At 41.8% G+C, this 22,385-nt stretch overlaps 1 protein-coding gene across 3 annotated transcripts in view; it reads left to right on the top strand.

The window, feature by feature from the left end:
- The window catches only part of GOLGA4 (golgin A4), a 319,091-nt gene that overhangs the window by 216,056 nt on the left and 80,650 nt on the right, over positions 1-22,385 (top strand). For all 3 annotated transcript variants that reach the window (XM_053714445.1, XM_053714446.1, XM_053714444.1), the window contains one exon: positions 19,642-19,662. In XM_053714445.1, coding sequence (XP_053570420.1) covers positions 19,642-19,662 — 21 coding nt within the window. The remainder of the gene's footprint in view (positions 1-19,641; positions 19,663-22,385) is intronic.

Raw genomic sequence — 22,385 nt, 5'->3', positions numbered from 1 at the left:
TTTCCTTCTTAATACAGGGAGAGTAGACAGCTGCATTCCTTTCTTGTGGGAAATACTGAACCTGGCCACCAGGAGGAGGCAAAGACACCCCAGCCAATGGCTTAAATCCCTGCCCCACTTCCCTCATCCCCCAATCATTCTTTGCCTTTCGTCACAGGAGGTTGGCAGAGAAGTGTCAGAAGATTTTGGAGTAGTTCCTTAGGAAAGGTATCTGCCCTTGGATATGGGACTGGAGTTTTAAGTAGTCTTGTCAGCCTGTCAGTCAGAGCATTGATGAAAGTTAGAGTCTGGAGATGCAGGGAGAGTCTTTCTGCGAAACCATCCAGACTCATTAACAGCTCCTAAGCAATCAGCATTGACGAGTTTTGCTGCCTGCTTCTCATCTCTCAAGTCCATGTCAGAAGCGATGCTACAGTCTGTCACGCTTGAAGGACCGTGTTTCTGTTCCACAGCATAGATTCCGGTAAGATCGTTTCATTTTTACACACATGTTAACGCTAGAAGACAGGGTCACAGTGTGACTCCTTTATCTTTATGTAATCAAGGGTTAATATCTCCTGAGGGGGGTTGTTGAACAGTGGTGTGTTAATTATAATTGCTTATGTGATTTATGCTGCTTTTTATGTGCGAGATGTTTTTGAGCTCATAGGCTGATATGGAACGACAGGTTGCTCATTTACTTTGCGAGCTGCACAGTTTTATTCGGCTTGGCGCGCTTTTCCTTTAGCAGGGGCTGTCCTGCATTGCTCACCATGTGACCGGGAGTGGTCACGGTTTCCTATTCCTGACCAAGTGACTACGGAGAAGAGCGAGTTTTCTCTATACTGTCTGGGTCATAGGAGGTGGTGACTGCCCCAGCCATTGGGGGTATAGGTGCCAGCTCCATCTAGGCTTGCACCCTTCAAACGAGTGCATTTCCAGTTCACAACTCGTCATTGTGGGAGATGTTTTCTTAGTCCGCTTTGAGGATCCTTACTATTAGTATCTTTTTGTCTCACTCCCTCTTGCTGGAGCGGCGTCAACTTACTTTCACTTCAGGGGTATAGGTGCCGGCTGTTTTTTCTTTGATTTAAATAAGGTTACCTAGTTATGGAGGATTCTGATTTTTTTTTTAGAGGGTGATCCTTCTACGACAGAATTCGATACCTGTGTATTTTGTGAGGAGGCCCAGGTAGTCCAGCCCTCTTAATTATGTTCCATATGCTGCAACAAGGTGTTTTCATCAACCAATGTTGAGATGTTAGATGCCGCTGAGCCTTCCGCCTCTGAAGACGTCCCGTGAGGTGTGTCCCCTACATTCTTTTGATCCTACACATGCAGCTTCCCCTTGCACCACTAATCCTCCACCTGGAGGGGGCCTTTTCCACCTGACGTTACTGTGCAATTCCGAATGGCGATGTCTTCAGCCTTGGCCGCTTTGCCTCGTACTGCTACGCTTAAACGAAAGGTTAATCCATGCACTTCTGCCCAGGGAGCATCATGTAAATTGACGGTTGTATCCGATCAGTCATCTGAGGATGCAGTTCTCTCTGACGCTTCAGAGTACGGACCTTCTGGGTCGGAGCATGCTGTTTCTATTCCTCCGGCAGTGGAGGATTTCGCTTTTAGATTTAGAGTAGCACGTCTGCGCTTGCTACTAAGAGAAGTTTTGGTGATATTATAGATTCCTAGTATTGATCTGGCAGTCGAATCTCTGAGCCCTAAATCAGATTGCGAATTTGATTAAGGCAGGTGGGGAAGGATGGAGATCCTCTTCCTTTTCGCCTGTTTACTATTTAAGATTCCCGGTTCCGGGCTCTATAGGGGGATTGCTTTTCGTTACCCATCCCTACTTGGCTAACACTTTTTTGTGCACTTGCCTATTGTTTACTATTCCGTTTAAGGATAGTTTATTCTTAGAGCTCTCGTTATAGGTGTAAACTCCTTTTATGAAGATGTTTTACCACAAGGGATATTTATGTACTGGAGACTTCCTATTGAAGCATCTCTTTCTCGATTCAAGGTGATGATTCCCTTGATATTTTCAAGAAAGAATTAAGGCCTTGGAGCTTTTTATCTGTGATTTTCGCAGATTACTAGCCCAAAGCTAGGGCTTCAGATTTTTTCTGTTCAGGCCTTGAATCGCCCTGACAGATGGGACTTCTGAATCTAATCTTCCCTTCTGCTTGAGGGAAAGATTTAATTTGGTTCCGCTATTCCACGTTTTTTACTGTTGGATGAAAGAACGAATCTGAGAGACAAATTTATTTCTTTTATTCTTCTAGTGCGGTTAAAGCTCAGCATCAGAGACCTCTGCTAAACCTGAGCAATCTGCGTGTTTTTGGAAGCCGGTTCAGTCCTGAAATAATTCCAAACAGAGCAGAGGCCCGCAGAACCTAGGTTGGCAGGAGGGGCCAGTCCCAGGTCCTATCTTTGATCGCGTTGGGGACAGACTTTTGCTCTGATTCAGGGACGTATAGGATACATGGCTCCTAGAGGTCATAGCTAGGCTTCAAATCTCAACCTTACAGAGTAGTTTCCTTTTCTTGACCCTGGTTTCCAGAGAGAGAAGCCATTTTAGGTGGGTGCAGGGTTTTTTCTCCTTGGGAATCATTGTTCCGGTGCCTATCGCAGAGTGAGGTTTGAGATATTATTCAAATCGTTTTGTGCATGGTCCCATAGAGGGAGGGTAAAATCCCATCCTATTTGGGTCCTAAAGTACTTAATCATACTTATCATGTCTCCTGGTTCCAGAGGGAGACTATAAGGTCCACTCTACCCTTGGTCAGGAAGAGCAGTGCATGACCACTATTGATGAAGGATATCATACCTTTTCATTCCTCCTCAGGGAACATTTCCGGTTCCTCAGGTTGACGTTGCTGGACTAGCACTTCCAGTACTTTGCTCCTCCGTTTTGGTCTCGCTACTGCTTCTAGAGCCTTTTAGGAGTCTAGGGATTCTTTTGGCAGCTGCCTAAATCCAGATCTTGCGGTAGTTTCCCTTGTCTAGACGATTCTCGTTCAATCGCCATCGTCTCGTCTGATGGAAGACCATTAGGGAGTTCATCTGTCTTCCTTGATCCTCAGGGATGGAAGAATATCTAGACCAGAGTTCTCTGATGTAAAGCACCAGGGTGGATTCCTGGATGCTATTTTAGTCTTCATAGACATGAAGACATTTCTATCAGACTTGTGAAGTTAGGAATTAGCTTCATCAGGTCGTGCCCTCCAGACCTCCTTAGGGCTATTGCTGGCTCTGTGTTTGGTGGTAATGATTTGTCAGGGACTTGGACTTCATTCTTTTTGCCAGGTCCCATCTCAGCTGAGGCTCGTGTATGCTGAGGCAGTGGAGCGGCGCTGTTTCAAATCTGTTTTAACAGATTTACTTGGACTACTGGTTGAGAGGCGATTTTGACTTCAGTCGTAGGTCCGTCAGGATGGTGAGGGCGTGCCAAGATGGCATGGGACCCGTGGACTCAGGAGGTTTCCCTCCCGATTAACTTTATGGATCGTCAGGCATTTTCTTTTTGCTCTAAAGGGTTTAACTACTGGATTAATCCCAGTTTATAGATTCTAGTCTATTTTACTCTCAGTGGCTTATATACCCATCTGAGGGGTACGAGAGACTCCCTAGCGATGAGGGTAGTATCTCGGGTTGGGTAGTGAGCAGAGGCCCACTACTGCTCCCTGTCAGCGAGCCACTCTCCGGGTGTGGTCATCCGGGACGGATGTTCTCTACAGACATTCCCTTTATCTGGGGATAAGATTTTCATCCGAGGTGTTTTTGGATATTTGGATCTGGAAGGGGACGCCAGATTAAAGTCTCAGGACGTCCCGTCTCAATACCAAGTTACCCACAGATGGGTCGTGGTTCAGGTATCCTCAGGCAGAGCTAAGGGATGCATTAGCGGTGCCTTGGAGGTTCAACAGAATTTGTCCCTGTTTGCCATAGCACTCCTTCCTAGAGTGTCGGCTTGAACATAGCAGGAGCAGGTGTCAATGATACTGATTGCTCCGTTGCAGCCGCGAAGATCGTGATTCGCAGTTTAGTGGGGTTGTAGTCTTCCCCTCCATGAAGGTTACCTTGTCCCAGGGATCTACTGGAACAAGGCCCCTTTGCTTCATCAGATCTTAGTTTGTTTGAGGCAAACTGCGTGGAGATTGATGCTTCGTCTTAGCCAAGAAAGGGTTTTCTGAGAGTTTGTGGTCCTCTCCTTCAAGCGAGTAAGCCGGTTCCTTGTCATCTATCATAAGGTGTGGAGGAACTCCTTCTTCCGTAAAGAGCGTGGTTCGGCCTGGCACACTATTCAAGTCTGCCAGGATTCCTTCCTTCCTCCAGGATCGTCTGGAGAAGGGCCTCTTAGCTAGTTCCTTGTTGGGACAGTTTGGGCCCTGTCTGTTTTACTGTATAAGAGACTCGCTGAGCTTCTGGATGTACAGTTTGTTTTTTGTTTTTTTTGGTTAGGGCTCTGACGACGATCAGGCTGGTGTGTCGATCTGATCCTCCTCCTTGGAGCTTAGATCTTGTTCTTAAGGTTTTGCATCAGGCTACGTTTGAACCTATGCATGAGGTTAACATTAAGTTGTTATCTTGGAGGATTCCTTTCCATCTAAATATTGCTTCTACGTGCAGAAGTCTCTGAGATTGCGGCTTTGCAATGCGACCCTCCTTATCTGGGGTTCCACGCTAATAAGGCTGTTCTACGAACCTAGTTAGGATTTCCTCCTAAGGTTGTGTCAAATCATAGCTTCAATTATGAAATTGTGGTTCCTTTCGTATCTCCTATTTCTCCTTCTTTGAAGGAAAGTTTACTACATAATATGGATTTGTGCCTTGAAGTTCTATCTTCAGGCTACATAGGAATAGACAGATTCTTTTCTCTGTTTGTTATCTATCTGGGAAGCGTAAGGGTCAGTTGGCTTTTTCGACTTCCTTATCTTTTAGTTGAGGAGTATCATCCGCTTGGCATATGAGACAGCGGGACACAAGCCTCCTCAGAGGATTGCGGCTCATTCTACGAGAGCAGTGTCGTCCTCTTGGGTCTTCTAAATTGAGGCCTCTATGAATCAAATTTGTAGGGCGACTACCTGGTCTTCCTTAAATTCTTTTCCCAAAATTTTGTAACGAGTTTTTGCTTCTGTTGAAGCAGCCTTTGGGAGAAAGTGTTTTTGCAGGCTGTGGTGCCCTCAGATGGGGGCTGCCTCTCCTGTTTGGCCTCCCATTAGCATAGTGTCCTCTGGAGCTTGGGTATAATTTCCCACAAGTAAGGAAAGGAGCTGTGGACTCTCCCTGTATTATGAAGGAAAACGTAAATTATGCTTACCAGATAATTTATTTTCCTTCGGTACAGGGAGAGTCCACAGCTCCCACTCGTGTTCTACGATGGGCGGCCCTAAATTTTAACTTGTTCTTCTGGCACCTTTTTTACCCTGATATTTCTCCTACTGTTCCTTGTTCCCTCGGCAGAATGACTGGGGGCTGAGGGAAGTGGGGGAGTTATTTAAGCTTTCCAGTTTACATCTATTATCTGATTTGCTTCATTCTCTTGGTATCATTTGTTGTAGGAGCAGCAATACACTACTGGGAGCTAGCTGGACACACCAGATGAATCAGTGACAAGAGGCATATATGTGCAGACAACAATCAGCAGCTAGCTCCCATTAGTGCATTGCTTTTCAACAAAGAACACCAAGGGAAGCAAATTTGATAATAGACGTAAATTGAAAAGATGTTTAAAATTGCACGCTCTATCTGAATTATGAAAGTATAATTTTGACTTTACTATCCCTTTAAGTATTTATTTTCTGTTAACCAGATCTTCCTAGCACAGTTTGTTTATTTATTTATCGACTATAGGTTATTAAGATATTTTTTTTTATTTATTTTTTTTTTTTTTTGGTTTTCAAATGTTTTATTGAAAATTCACTCAAATATTACAGGTGTTTGGAGACGCAGCTCCACATTGAAACATTTCCATCCATTATTGTATTGGATTCTACCATTCTCATCGTCCCTACTTTATATTGTAATGATTTCATATTGCATTTTTTTTTTTTAAAACCAACAAATAAACAACAATGAATTATTTCAAATATTTTTCCAACATTTCACTAGTCATTAATCCGCAAACCTAAAATTTTCACAACCATTTCGGCACCTAACCATGCCTCTAGCACCTTCACCCTATCTCACATATAAAAGAAAGATACTATTTCCTTAATTTCTCTGCTAAGTGTCTTTTTAAACCTTCTTCGCCTGCCTACTGTGTCTACTGACTAATACCTCAAATCTGATATTCTTATCTTCGTCCTCTCGGATGCTCAAGATACTCCTCGTATGTCCATCGCTTCTCCCACTTCCTACCTATGTTCAGTCTGATCTATTAGTGCTACTTTTTCTGTAACTCCTCTCTCCTACTATTTTCTGTGGCCTCACCCCTCCCCTCCTATTTCGTGGGGTCCACATTTTCTGCAAATAATAAGAAGAGAGGGGAGGGGGGGGGGGCAAAAGGCAACAAGAAACAACAAACACACAAAAAAAAAATAAAAAAAATGAATCTCCTTATCTCTCCACCCAGTTTGACGGCAAAATTCCTGCCACCACTAGATTTAAAAAAGGGACTGAGCTTTGCAAGGAATCCAGGAACTGCTGCTGCAGCGGCCTTGGCCATGACTCAATGTAGTTTTTCCACTTGCTAAAGTACCTTTTATAATGTTTCTCAGTATTTTTCAGATCCTGCCTCTCCACTATCACCTGAAATTTCATACTGTTTATAAATTCCTTCATACTTGGCACCTTTTTCTGTTTCCATTTCTGAAAGATAAGACTACGTGTTAGCAAGATGGCTAAATTTGTAAGATTTTTATTGCCTGTATTCTCAGTCTGATAAAGAAAAAATATATGTTTTGCTTCCAATTTTATTTGATCAGCTAAAAATTTGTTAAGCCAGAACTGTATTTTCAACCAGAATTGCTGTATTTTCGGACAACTCCATAAACAGTGCATTAAATCTGCCTTTACGTGGTTACATTTATAGCAGCTAATTAAAACTGACATATCCCAACCGCTAACTCTCTCTGGGGTCAAATAAAAATTATTTATCAATTTTGCCTGTGTCTCCCGCCAACTGATTTTATCCGTGGCTTCCTCCGTCCTCTTGATACTATCTATTATATCTTCGCTTTGCATACCGGGAAAATATCTTAGAAATTTTGCCATGCTCAGATTTACTTGTGCCATTCCTAATTTCTGTATTATATTCTGATACCATATAGCTAACGAACGTATCCCTGCCTGATATATTTTTAAACCTGACTCCAACATAGATTGGCTCCAATCCGCTCCAAATCTCCTGTTGCACGTTTCTATGTAATGTCTTGCTTGTAGATATGCATAAAACTGTTTAGCGGGTATATTATATTCTGCCATCAGACTCTCAAAGGTCCGTAGAGGTCCTTCCGTGCCCATTTTAATTTGTGAAAAGTATTTCAGACCTCTGCTTTGCCACTCACTAAAAATCCTATTATGTAACCCTGGTGAAAAATCCACGCACCCAACCATCGGCAACAGTGTTGACACCTGGAACTCTTGTCCCATTATATGACAATACTTTTGCCATGCCCAAATTATGTTAGTAAATGTTACTAGATTCGCCACATTGCTTGGTAGGTTCTTATATGGGCAGTGTAATATTGCTTTCAGACTAAAAGGTTTGACTATCTCAGTTTCTACTTTATAATGAGTAACATATTCTGACTCAGTCAACCAATCTAATCCGAATTTAATCAGAGTGGCGTAATTATAATACCTGATGTTAGGGAAAGCGAATCCACCATGTTTTTTTGCATAACTCAATTTTTCTATTGATATACGTGCCTTCCGTTTACCCCATATAAATCTTGAACTTACTCTATTATATATATCAATATCTTTCTTCTTGATCACTAATGGTAAGTTCTGAAGACGAAATAATATTTTGGGGAAAAAAAATTGTTTTTATCAAAATTATGCGCGCAGATACTGATAAATAATACAGGTTCCACTTTCCTATTTCTGCTTCCATATTATCAAATAATTCTTTGTAATTCAACTGGTACCACTCCCCTGGGTTCCTCCCAATTTTGATCCCTAAGTAATTGATAAACTGCACCTCTTTAAAGATTGTATTTTGACTCGACTTAGTTTTTTTTATCCATAAAATTTCAGATTTTGCAGGGTTTATTTTATACCCTGTAAATGAACTAAATTTCTTGATTGATTGTAAGAGTTGTGGGATGCTGGTAGCTGTGTCATGCACGAAAAATAAAATATCATCCGCGTAAAGTGAGATCGTCATACTTTCTGCCCCTATCTTAACTGGTATTAATTTATGTCTGATGTATATCGCCAAAGGTTCGAGCGCTATATCAAATAGTAAAGGGGAAAGCGGGCATCCTTGACACGTACCTCTTTCGAGGATTATTGGCGTAGATAATTCCCCATTGATTAGCAACTGTGATTTAGGTTTCTTGTAAATCATTTTGATCAGATTGAGCAGGGCACCCGAGAATCCGAACTTCTCCAAAGATACAAAAAGATGATCCCACCCTATTGAGTCAAATGCCTTCTCGGCGTCTATTGTTATTAATGCGATATCTTTATCCGTCTGATTCTTTCTCCTCCCTGGGGTGTCCTGCTCAACCCGATAAAAATGATCCACCATTGCTAACACTCTCCTCATGTTACGAACGGAATTCCTGCCTTGTATGAACCCAGCCTGATCTGTGTGTATCAAATCTGGTATTACTTTCTTTAGCCTTTCTGCTATTATTGACATTAATATCTTATAGTCATGATTTAATAATGAGATGGGCCGATATGATGACATGTTTGTAGCGTCTTTCCCCTTTTTATATATTAATGATATAATTGCGTCTGAAAAATATGGAGATTTCATGTCATTCTTAAGATAATATCCGTTGTATAGTTTAGTTAACGTCCCTATTATTGTTTCTGCCGTCATCTTATAAAATTCGGCCGAAAGGCCGTCTGGCCCAGGGGCTTTCCCTGATTTAGATTTTTGAATCGCTTTTAACACCTCCCCTTCAGAGATTAATTCATTTATTTGTTGTAATGCTACGGGGGTTACTTTAGGGGTCTCTATCTGTTCCCAGAATTGTTGCCTGTCTTCCTTATTTATTTCCTCCTTCCTGTATATCTTCTGATAATATTGTAGGAATCTTTCTCTTATTGTTGTAGGACTGGTATACAGGTCCGTTCCTTCCTTGATTGTAGAAATTATATTACGTTTCTTACGAAACTTAGTTATTTTGCCCAAATGTTTTGCCGAAATACCCTGCAGTCCTTGAAATCTCGCCCTGCACTTTGCCTCCTCATTAGCCCATTTTTCTTTCATAAACTGTTCTCTTTCTGTTTTGGCATACGCATATTTTTCCCACTTATCCCGATTAGGGTTATTTAGGTACCTTGTATATGATTTTCTGACTTGATTTGCCAACTGCACTTCCCTGGCCTTGTTTCTCCAACATAGGTGTGTCCGGTCCACGGCGTCATCCTTACTTGTGGGATATTCTCCTCCCCAACAGGAAATGGCAAAGAGCCCAGCAAAGCTGGTCACATGATCCCTCCTAGGCTCCGCCTTCCCCAGTCATTCTCTTTGCCGTTGTATAGGCAACATCTCCACGGAGATGGCTTAGAGTTTTTTGGTGTTTAACTGTAGTTTTTATTATTCAATCAAGAGTTTGTTATTTTAAAATAGTGCTGGTATGTACTATTTACTCTGAAACAGAAAAGAGATGAAGAATTCTGTTTGTAAGAGGAAAATGATTTTAGCAACCGTTACTAAAATCGATGGCTGTTTCCACACAGGACTGTTGAGAGGAATTAACTTCAGTTGGGGGAAACAGTGTGCAGACTTTTGCTGCTTGAGGTATGACACATTTCTAACAAGACGATGTAATGCTGGAAGCTGTCATTTTCCCTATGGGATCCGGTAAGCCATTTTTATTACATAAAGAAAAAAAGGGCTTCACAAGGGCTTTTAAGACTGTAGACATTTTCTGGGCTAAAACGATTTATATATAAGCATATTTTATACTTCATAGCCTTGAGGAATTATTTTAATCTTGGGAATTATGTAAAATAACCGGCAGGCACTGTATTGGACACCTTATTCTCTAGGGGCTTTCCCTAATCATAGGCAGAGTCTCATTTTCGCGCCTCTATTGCGCACTTGTTTTTGGGAAGCATGACATGCAGATGCATGTGTGAGGAGCTCTGATACATAGAAAAGACTTTCTGAAGGCGTCATCTGGTATCGTATTCCCCTTTGGGCTTGGTTGGGTCTCAGCAAAGCAGATACCAGGGACTGTAAAGGGGTTAAATATAAAAACGGCTCCGGTTCCGTTATTTTAAGGGTTAAAGCTTTCAAATTTGGTGTGCAATACTTTTAAGGCTTTAAGACACTGTGGTGAAATTTTGGTGAATTTTGAACAATTCCTTCATACTTTTTCACATTTGCAGTAATAAAGTGTGTTCAGTTTAAAATTTAAAGTGACAGTAACGGTTTTATTTTAAAACGTTTTTTGTACTTTGTTATCAAGTTTATGCCTGTTTAACATGTCTGAACTACCAGATAGACTGTGTTCTGAATGTGGGGAAGCCAAGGTTCCTTCTCATTTAAATAGATGTGATTTATGTGACACAAAATTTAGAGAAAATGATGCCCAAGATGATTCCTCAAGTGAGGGGAGTAAGCATGGTACTGCATCATCCCCTCCTTCGTCTACACCAGTCTTGCCCACTCAGGAGGCCCCTAGTACATCTAGTGCGCCAATACTCCTTACTATGCAACAATTAACGGCTGTAATGGATAATTCTATCAAAAACATTTTAGCCAAAATGCCCACTTATCAGCGAAAGCGCGACTGCTCTGTTTTAGAAAATACTGAAGAGCATGAGGACGCTGATGATATTGGTTCTGAAGTGCCCCTACACCAGTCTGAGGGGGCCAGGGAGGTTTTGTCTGAGGGAGAAATTTCAGATTCAGGGAAAATTTCTCAACAAGCTGAACCTGATGTGATTACATTTAAATTTAAATTGGAACATCTCCGCGCTCTGCTTAAGGAGGTGTTATCTACTCTGGATGATTGTGAGAATTTGGTCATTCCAGAGAAATTATGTAAAATGGACAAGTTCCTAGAGGTCCCGGGGCCCCCCGAAGCTTTTCCTATACCCAAGCGGGTGGCGGACATTGTAAATAAAGAATGGGAAAGGCCCGGTATTCCTTTCGTCCCTCCCCCTATAGTTAAGAAATTGTTTCCTATGGTCGACCCCAGAAAGGACTTATGGCAGACAGTCCCCAAGGTCGAGGGGGCGGTTTCTACTCTAAACAAACGCACCACTATACCCATAGAAGATAGTTGTGCTTTCAAAGATCCTATGGATAAAAAATTAGAGGGTTTGCTTAAAAAGATGTTTGTTCAGCAAGGTTACCTTCTACAACCAATTTCATGCATTGTTCCTGTCACTACAGCAGCGTGTTTCTGGTTCGATGAACTAGAAAAGGCGCTCAATAAAGATTCTTCTTATGAGGAGATTATGGACAGAATTCATGCTCTCAAATTGGCTAACTCTTTCACCCTAGACGCCACTTTGCAATTGGCTAGGTTAGCGGCGAAAAATTCTGGTTTTGCTATTGTGGCGCGCAGAGCGCTTTGGCTAAAATCTTGGTCAGCGGATGCGTCTTCCAAGAACAAATTGCTTAACATTCCTTTCAAGGGGAAAACGCTGTTTGGCCCTGACTTGAAAGAGATTATTTCCGATATCACTGGGGGCAAGGGCCACGCCCTTCCTCAGGATAGGTCTTTCAAGGCCAAAAATAAACCTAATTTTCGTCCCTTTCGCAGAAACGGACCAGCCCCAAGTGCTACGTCCTCTAAGCAAGAGGGTAATACTTCTCAAGCCAAGCCAGCCTGGAGGCCAATGCAAGGCTGGAACAAAGGTAAGCAGGCCAAGAAACCTGCCACTGCTACCAAGACAGCATGAGATGTTGGCCCCGATCCGGGACCGGATCTGGTGGGGGGCAGACTCTCTCTCTTCGCTCAGGCTTGGGCAAGAGATGTTCTGGATCCTTGGGCGCTAGAAATAGTCTCCCAAGGTTATCTTCTGGAATTCAAGGGGCTTCCCCCAAGGGGGAGGTTCCACAGGTCTCAATTGTCTTCAGACCACATAAAAAGACAGGCATTCTTACATTGTGTAGAAGACCTGTTAAAAATGGGAGTGATTCATCCTGTTCCATTAGGAGAACTAGGGATGGGGTCCTACTCCAATCTGTTCGTAGTTCCCAAAAAAGAGGGAACATTCAGACCAATCTTAGATCTCAAGATCCTAAACAAGTTTCTCAAGGTTCCATCGTTCAAAATGGAAACCATTCGAACAATTCTTCCTTCCATCCAGGAAGGCCAATTCATGACCACGGTGGATTTAAAGGATGCGTATCTACATATTCCTATCCACAAGGAACATCATCGGTTCCTAAGGTTCGCATTTCTGGACAAGCATTACCAGTTTGTGGCACTCCCGTTCGGATTAGCCACTGCTCCAAGAATTTTCACAAAGGTACTAGGGTCCCTTCTAGCGGTGCTAAGACCAAGGGGCATTGCAGTAGTACCTTACTTGGACGACATACTGATTCAAGCGTCGTCCCTTCCACAAGCAAAGGCTCACACGGACATTGTCCTGGCCTTTCTCAGATCTCACGGGTGGAAAGTGAACGTAGAAAAAAGTTCTCTATCTCCGTCAACAAGGGTTCCCTTCTTGGGAACAATAATAGACTCCTTAGAAATGAGGATTTTTCTGACAGAGGCCAGAAAATCAAAACTTCTAAACTCTTGTCAAATACTTCATTCTGTTCCTCTTCCTTCCATAGCGCAGTGCATGGAAGTAATAGGTTTGATGGTAGCGGCAATGGACATAGTTCCTTTTGCGCGAATTCATCTAAGACCATTACAACTGTGCATGCTCAGTCAGTGGAATGGGGACTATACAGACTTGTCTCCGACGATACAAGTAGATCAGAGGACCAGAGATTCACTCAGTTGGTGGCTGTCCCTGGACAACCTGTCACAGGGGATGAGCTTCCGCAGACCAGAGTGGGTCATTGTCACGACCGACGCCAGTCTGGTGGGCTGGGGCGCGGTCTGGGGACCCCTGAAAGCGCAGGGTCTTTGGTCTCGGGAAGAATCTTTTCTCCCGATAAATATTCTGGAACTGAGAGCGATATTCAATGCTCTCAAGGCTTGGCCTCAGCTAGCAAAGACCAAGTTCATACGGTTTCAATCAGACAACATGACGACTGTTGCGTACATCAACCATCAGGGGGGAACAAGGAGTTCCCTGGCGATGGAAGAAGTGACCAAAATCATTCAATGGGCGGAGACTCACTCCTGCCACTTGTCTGCAATCCACATTCCAGGAGTGGAAAATTGGGAAGCGGATTTTCTGAGTCGTCAGACATTTCATCCGGGGGAGTGGGAACTCCATCCGGAAATCTTTGCCCAAATCACTCAATTGTGGGGCATTCCAGACATGGATCTGATGGCCTCTCGTCAGAACTTCAAGGTTCCTTGCTACGGGTCCAGATCCAGGGATCCCAAGGCGACTCTAGTAGATGCACTAGTAGCACCTTGGACCTTCAAACTAGCTTATGTATTCCCGCCGTTTCCTCTCATCCCCAGGCTGGTAGCCAGGATCAATCAGGAGAGGGCATCGGTGATCTTGATAGCTCCTGCGTGGCCACGCAGGACTTGGTATGCAGACCTGGTGAATATGTCATCGGCTCCACCATGGAAGCTACCTTTGAGACGAGACCTTCTTGTTCAAGGTCCGTTCGAACATCCGAATCTGGTCTCACTCCAACTGACTGCTTGGAGATTGAACGCTTGATCTTATCAAAGCGAGGGTTCTCAGATTCTGTCATTGATACTCTTGTTCAGGCCAGAAAGCCTGTAACTAGAAAAATCTACCACAAAATATGGAAAAAATATATCTGTTGGTGTGAATCTAAAGGATTCCCTTGGGACAAGATAAAAATTCCTAAGATTCTATCCTTTCTTCAAGAAGGTTTGGAGAAAGGATTATCTGCAAGTTCTTTGAAAGGACAGATTTCTGCCTTGTCTGTGTTACTTCACAAAAAGCTGGCAGCTGTGCCAGATGTTCAAGCCTTTGTTCAGGCTCTGGTTAGAATCAAGCCTGTTTACAAACCTTTGACTCCTCCTTGGAGTCTCAATTTAGTTCTTTCAGTTCTTCAGGGGGTTCCGTTTGAACCCTTACATTCCGTTGATATTAAGTTATTATCTTGGAAAGTTTTGTTTTTGGTTGCAATTTCTTCTGCTAGAAGAGTTTCAGAATTATCTGCTCTGCAGTGTTCTCCTCCTTATCTGGTGTTCCATGCAGATAAGGTGGTTCTGCGTACTAAACCTGGTTTTCTTCCGAAAGTTGTTTCTAACAAAAACATTAACCAGGAGATAGTCGTGCCTTCTTTGTGTCCGAATCCAGTTTCAAAGAAGGAACGTTTGTTGCACAATTTGGATGTAGTTCGTGCTCTAAAATTCTATTTAGATGCTACAAAGGATTTTAGACAAACATCTTCCTTGTTTGTTGTTTATTCTGGTAAAAGGAGAGGTCAAAAAGCAACTTCTACCTCTCTCTCTTTTTGGATTAAAAGCATCATCAGATTGGCTTACGAGACTGCCGGACGGCAGCCTCCTGAAAGAATCACAGCTCATTCCACTAGGGCTGTGGCTTCCACATGGGCCTTCAAGAACGAGGCCTCTGTTGATCAGATATGTAAGGCAGCGACTTGGTCTTCACTGCACACTTTTACTAAATTTTACAAATTTGATACTTTTGCTTCTTCTGAGGCTATTTTTGGGAGAAAGGTTTTGCAAGCCGTGGTGCCTTCCATCTAGGTGACCTGATTTGCTCCCTCCCTTCATCCGTGTCCTAAAGCTTTGGTATTGGTTCCCACAAGTAAGGATGACGCCGTGGACCGGACACACCTATGTTGGAGAAAACAGAATTTATGTTTACCTGATAAATTACTTTCTCCAACGGTGTGTCCGGTCCACGGCCCGCCCTGGTTTTTTAATCAGGTCTGATAATTTATTTTCTTTAACTACAGTCACCACGGTATCATATGATTTCTCCTATGCAAATATTCCTCCTTTACGTCGGTCGAATGACTGGGGAAGGCGGAGCCTAGGAGGGATCATGTGACCAGCTTTGCTGGGCTCTTTGCCATTTCCTGTTGGGGAGGAGAATATCCCACAAGTAAGGATGACGCCGTGGACCGGAAACACCGTTGGAGAAAGTAATTTATCAGGTAAACATAAATTCTGTTTTTTACGATTTAACTTGACCATATATGCCTTTATCTCACCGCGCATGACCGCTTTACCAGCCTCCCACAAAATCTCTAACTTCTCCTCATACTCTCTGTTCATTGCAATATACTCTTTCCATTTATTTGAGACCCAATTAACAAATTTCGTATTTTTAGACATGTATCCGGGGAATCTAAAAGTGTTTATCTTATTACTCGCCTTGTCCTGAGTTAGTGTCTTACAACTAATTATTGCATGGTCGGACAATATTATCTCTTCTATTTGTGTATTAATCTCGTATTTTAAGAGGTGTTCATCTATTAAGAACATGTCTATTCTTGAAAAGCATCTATACGACTTAGATTCACACGTATAAGACCGTTCGTCTGGATGCTGCAGTCGCCAAATATCATGGACTTTGATACATTTTAAGACATTACGAAAAAACCTTGCCTCTCTCTGATATATCTGTCTGTGACCAATCTTAGATCTATCACTATCTGGGTATGGTGTTGTGTTCATGTCCCCTGCAATAATCAAATTCTGACCTAGATTCGGTGTCACCTCCTTTATTATCTGTTGCCAAAACTTCCTTTCAAATGTGTTGGGTGCGTATATATTACACAGGGTCCAAATTATTTCATCAATTTTAACTTGTATAATAATAAATCTGCCCTGCGGATCCAGTTTAGTTTTTAATATTTCATAATCCAAGCTTCTATTAAATAGTATTGCTACCCTGCACTTACGTGTTGTACATGGGGTGGCAATAATTTCTGTAAGCCAGTTAGTTCTTAACTTATCTATTTCGTGAGCTTTTAGATGTAATTCCTGAAGGAATAAAATGTCTGGTTTCTGTTTCTTCAGTACTTTGAAGATATTCTTACATTTGATGGGGGAGGTTATCCCTCCCACATTCCATGATACAAAGTTAAGTGATCCACTCATCTTTTACTAAAATCTTTTGGTTAACCACAAGACATAGACGAGAGAAGAAAAAAAAAAAAAAAAAAGTATGCCTCCCGTCGCCCAGCCCCCCCACCTCCCCCAACTGTTTCCATTTCTCTGCTCTCCTTCCCTTAATCTCTGCATTTTTGACCACCCATGTAGAGCTTTCCATCTAGTACCATTACACTTCTATATTATTCTCGGCACAAAAAATTTTTGCTTCTTCCACCGTATTAAGTGCTGTGACACCGTCTATCCCTAAAACCGTAATTTTAGCTGGGTATCTCATAGTGGCTCTTAAGCCGGCTTTTATAAGCCCTGTACAGTACGGTGCCATAGCTCGCCTTCTCCCCGATGTCTCCATCGAGAAGTCCTGAAAAATCAGGATTGGTTTGCCACCTATCTGCAATGTTCTCAATTTTCTATAGTGGTACATTATGCTAACTTTGTCTTGAAAATTCAAATATTTGATAATGATTACTCTTGGCCTAGAATTACTCTCCCTGGGTTGTCTTAGTGGTCCAACCCTGTGTGCTCTCTCCACCTGCAGAGCCCCCTTATCGGGTTGCATTCCTAGTAGATTTGGCAGTGTGACTGCACCGAAAGTTAGTAAATCTTCCTGTCCATTAGTTTCGGGCAGGCCAACTATGCGGATATTGCTCCGCCGTGACCTGTCCTCCAAGTCTTCTATTTTTGTCTGTAGTGCATTAATTTTATCTGTGTGCCTAGCCACTATTGCTTCTTGTATGTTTTGTTTATCCTCTACCTCAGACACCCTATTTTCTACCTCCGTTATTCTGATAGAAAATTGTCTGATTTCCTGTGATAATTCTGTGATCTCTTTTTTCACCATTTCAAATTGAGGTAAAATTAACTCTGCTAATTGATTTATAGTAAGCTGTGTTTCTGGATTTCTTTCTGGGCTCTGAATATTAGATTCTGTGCTAATTTCATTTTGTGCTTTCTGTTTTTTATCCTTTTTCAATGGCATTGCTGGTGATCTATTTTTTGTGTTTGTAATATATTTTTCCATTTATGTGTTTCTCTCTTAATCCCAACTATGTTTACTTACACTCTGTTATTAAGACCAAAAAAAAGGACAATTCTCAGGCAGCTTAAAAATATTATATCGACCTCTGCAAAAGTTTTACTCAAAATACCTCAGAGTGCCGATTACTTGAAGTCAGCCTCCTGAATATCTTTCTTAGTCAAATGCAGCCTGTTCTATTCTTTTTACTATTTGTCACAATACTACAGTGTATCCACTACGCTCTATCTTAGTTCTTTCTATTGACCCAGGAGACTAATTCTGTAGCAAATATTGACTATATTCCTCTTACAAACCGCACCTGTGTAATTTCCACTTTATCTATACCATTTACATATCAATTTTAGCAACACAATATGGCAACTTTAAATTGCTTTTGGCTTATTATAGTCTTGTCGTCTCTTGCCAGAAATAAGTATCCTGTAAATACAATCTTGCTGTAAACATTTGCTAGTTAGCTATACAACTTTAAACATTTTAGTTCAGTTCTGGGCTGTCATCATCCCTCAGCCACATAAAGAAATATTGTCTCAGGATTTAGGGAAAGTCACAATCCTTTTTTTGCTGATACTTTTACACAGTTCACTTTAACCCATCCAAGGTATAGATATTTAACACTCCTTGGCTGTAACTTAATACTGCAGCGTTTTGCCCCCAGTAACCTCTATCCCGATATTCCTGCTTGCTCTGTTTAAACCGTGAGCGCCAAACTTGTCTTGTTTTGCTGGCAATACTTTACCAAAGTAACAAGTCTAAGACAGAGGTGTGCACCATACAACCATATATCCTAGAGGTAACTGTTAGGTGTTTAAAGTCTCCCAATGTACTTTTTCATTCTCATGTTACAAATATCAGTCACCCCTCTGGGTTTAGGTGATTTATCGTGCTAGGCCTCTCTTATGCTCTGTATATCATCATTAACACCCCCGGCCAAAATCCACATCAGTGTCCTTCTTACACTTTGTACCCAGCTTTTGTACGCAGCTCTCGTGCATTCAAACATGTACTTGCTCACTTACTTACCCCCCCATTGCTTCACGACCACTCACTTGCTGGTTCCGTCTAAGCTTTACCCCACCCGGGGGGCCTTTGCTATAGATCCTCCGATGTTGTTTTTTTTTTTTTTTTTTTTTACTGCGAGTAGTACTGCTTTCACCTGCGCTCTTGTGCGGCTGTTCCCCGCTGCTGCGGCGTCAGGTACTCATGTCGTCATCACTACTGGCCGACTTACCGATATGGGGGGGTGTTCAGCCGCTTCCCGGTCTGTATTGCCAATAGTACTCTGGGCAGTCTCTCACACTGGGTCTTCCACTGCTCCTCAGAACTCCTGCTCCCGGTGCCAGGTTTACTCAGGGTGATTATCACAGTCTGTACTGGCAGTTATCTGTTTATAATCTCCGGTGGGTTTTTAGTTCTCTGTTTTAGCAGATGCAATACGTCTAAGCTTAGGGTGCTGTGACTTCCTGATGCCACTCTTTCCTGTCCCCCAGGCCGAGTAAATCTTTCACCCCGGCAATAGGGCTTCGTGGCGGGGTGTCGGATGTTAAGCTTAGCTCCGGTTTCACAGGAGCTCAGAGCCTACACACCTTCCTCCTTGCTCCTCCCACAGGAAGTCCCTTTTCTAAGGTTTTATGGACTGATGAAATGAGCATTAAGATATTAATTTAATGTTCTTAGACATTAATGGACAAGGGTTAAAGGGAATAAGAAAGATAAATACAGCAAATATTCTTAGATATTATTAATCCAACACTGTGAATTATGAGTAAAAATAACCGTCTCTAATGTGATTACTGTTGTTGCATGTCGAAAAGTTGATTTAAATAGTTCCCACAATTGTTGTTTTTAAAAAAAATCAGTTTTTATGTTAAAGGGACATGATGAAACCCTTTTTTTTTTTCCATTTGTGATTTAGACAGAACATACAATTTGAAACAACTTTCCACTTTACTTCTATTATCCGATTTGCTTTGTTCTTTTTGTATCCTTTGTTGGAGGAGTAGCAATGATCTACTGGGAGCTAGCTGAACATATCAGGTAACAAATGACGAGGTATACATGTGCAGCCACAAATCAGCAGCAAGCTCTCAGTAGAGCCTACCTTGGTATTTTTCTGACAAAGGATAGCAAGAGAATGAGGCAAATTAGATAGTAGTAAATTGGAGAGTTTAAAAAAAAAAAGAAAAATTATTTTTTTTATTTTACCCCTTGTATTGAGCTTGCGATATCTAATGACAAAGTACATAAAAGATGATGATCTGTTTGTTTTTTCTTATATTTTAGGATACTGTATCTGAGCTTCAGGTAAGACCCAATTGCATTGTGATAAAATGTGTGTTGAATGAAATGGACAATTTCAATAAGCTCTATAAACAACCTTGATCATGGTTCCACACCAATTTAAATAGTACGTGCTTTTGAAAAATAATGAGAGGGCAAAATAGCAATGGCCTTCTTTATTTTGCATCATCACTGATGGTAGTATTGTTCCTGTGAGAGTATAATAGGATTTGTATTTCTTCAGTGGCTTATTTACATAGCCTTGGTGTGCTACAGATACCACTTGCTACAGCCAGCTCTGAAAAAATATAAACCTAAAAATAAGCAGTTGGTTTTTATTATAGAATAAGTGAAACTCATTTTAGTTTTATATTTGTTGTCAGAAGAAAAAACAGCAAATAAAATGAAGAACACAAAAAATAGTGTAAAGACCTCTCACAAACTCTTTAGCCCTCACTCTCTAAAGTCTCCCCTCGCCTCAGCAGTCTTTCCTTTTTTTATTACTGTTTTCCCATCATCCTTCTTTCTCTCTCCCCCTCACTTCCTCCTTTCTCTTGTTAAGTGTATCCAGTCCACAGATCATCCATTACTTGTGGGATATTCTCCTTCCCAACAGGAAGTTGCAAGAGGATCACCCACAGTAGAGCTGCTATATAGCTCCTCCCCTCACTGCCATATCCAGTCATTCTCTTGCAACTCTCAACAAAGATGGACGTAGTAAGAGGAGAGTGGTGTATTATAGTTAGTTTTTTTCTTCAATCAAAAGTTTGTTATTTTTAAATGGTACCGGAGTGTACTATTTTATCTCAGGCAGCATTAGAAGAAGAATCTGCCTGCGTTTTCTATGATTTTAGCAGAAGTAACTAAGATCCACTGCCGTTCTCACATATTCTGAGGAGCGAGGTAACTTCAGAGGGGGAATGGCGTGCAGGCTATCCTGCAATAAGGTATGTGCAGTTAACATATTTCTAGGGATGGAATTTGCTAGAAAAATGCTGCTGATACCGGATTAATGTAAGTTAAGCCTAAATACAGTGATTTAATAGCGACTGGTATCAGGCTTATTACCAGAGATACATACTCTTATAAAAGTGCAATATAAAACGTTTGCTGGCATGTTTAATCGTTTTTATATATGCTTGGTGATAAAACTTATTGGGGTTTAGTTTTTTTCCACATGGCTGGCTTTCCACTGTTGTAATATGAGTGGGAGGGGCCTATTTTAGCGCTTTTCTGCGCAGCTAAAATTACAGACAGAGACATTCAGCTTCCCTCTGCATGATACAGGACATCTCTGAAGGGCTCAAAAGGCTTCAAAAGTCGTGTTTGAGGAGGGTAAAAACCACAGTAGACCTGTGGCAGTTGTTGTGACTAGTTTTAAAAACTTTTTTTTTTTTTCATTTATTATTCCGTTTTTGGTATTAAGGGGTTAATCATCCATTTGCAAGTGGGTGCAATGCTCTGCTAACTTGTTACATACACTGTAAAAATTTCGTTAGTGTAACTGCCTTTTTTCACTGTTATTTCAAATTTTGACAAAATTTGTTTTTCTTAAAGGCACAGTAACGTTTTTTATATTGCTTGTTAACTTGTTTTAAAGTGTTTTCCAAGCTTGCTAGTCTCATTGCTAGTCTGTACAAACATGTCTGACACAGAGGAAACTACTTGTTCATTATGTTTAAAAGCCATGGTGGAGCCCCATAGGAGAATGTGTACTAAATGTATTGATTTCACCTTAAACAGTAAAGATCAGTCTTTATCTATAAAAGAATTGTCACCAGAGGGTTCTGTCGAGGGGGAAGTTATGCCGACTAACTCTCCCCACGTGTCGGACCCTTTGCCTCCCGCTCAAGGGACGCACGCTAATATGGCGCCAAGTACATCAGGGACCCCCATAGCGATTACTTTGCAGGACATGGCTGCGATCATGGATAATACCCTGTCAGCGGTATTAGCCAGATTGCCTGAATTAAGAGGCAAGCGCGATAGCTCTGGGGTTAGACGAGATACCGAGCGCGTAGATGCTGTAAGAGCCATGTCTGATACTGCGTCACAATATGCAGAACCTGAGGACGGAGAGCTTCAGTCTGTGGGTGACATCTCTGACTCGGGTAAACCTGATTCAGAGATTTCTTATTTTAAATTTAAGCTTGAGAACCTCCGTGTATTGCTTGGGGAGGTGTTAGCTGCTCTGAATGACTGTGACACAATTGCAGTGCCAGAGAAATTGTGTAGACTGGATAAATACTATGCAGTGCCGGTGTGTACTGATGTTTTTCCAATACCTAAAAGGTTTACAGAAATTATTAGTAAGCAGTGGGATAGACCCGGTGTGCCGTTTCCCCCCCCCCTCCTATATTTAGAAAAATGTTTCCCATAGACGCCACTACACGGGACTTATGGCAGACGGTCCCTAAGGTGGAGGGAGCAGTTTCTATTTTAGCAAAGCGTACCACTATCCCGGTTGAGGACAGTTGTGCTTTTTCAGATCCAATGGATAAAAAAAAAGAGATGTTCAGGATCCCTGGGCATTGGAGATCATATCTCAGGGATATCTTCTGGACTTCAAAGCTTCTCCTCCACAAGGGAGATTTCACCTTTCAAGATTATATGCAAACCAGATAAAGAAAGAGGCATTCCTACGCTGCGTGCAAGACCTCCTAAAAATGGGAGTGATCCATCCAGTTCCGCGGACGGAACAAGGACAGGGTTTTTATTCAAATCTGTTTGTGGTTCCCAAAACAGAG

Source organism: Bombina bombina, chromosome 5 (assembly GCF_027579735.1).
Source record: "Bombina bombina isolate aBomBom1 chromosome 5, aBomBom1.pri, whole genome shotgun sequence".
In the NCBI taxonomy this organism is placed as follows: domain Eukaryota; kingdom Metazoa; phylum Chordata; class Amphibia; order Anura; family Bombinatoridae; genus Bombina; species Bombina bombina.
Note: the sequence above shows the minus strand (reverse complement) of the source record. Positions and strands in the feature narration are given on the sequence as shown.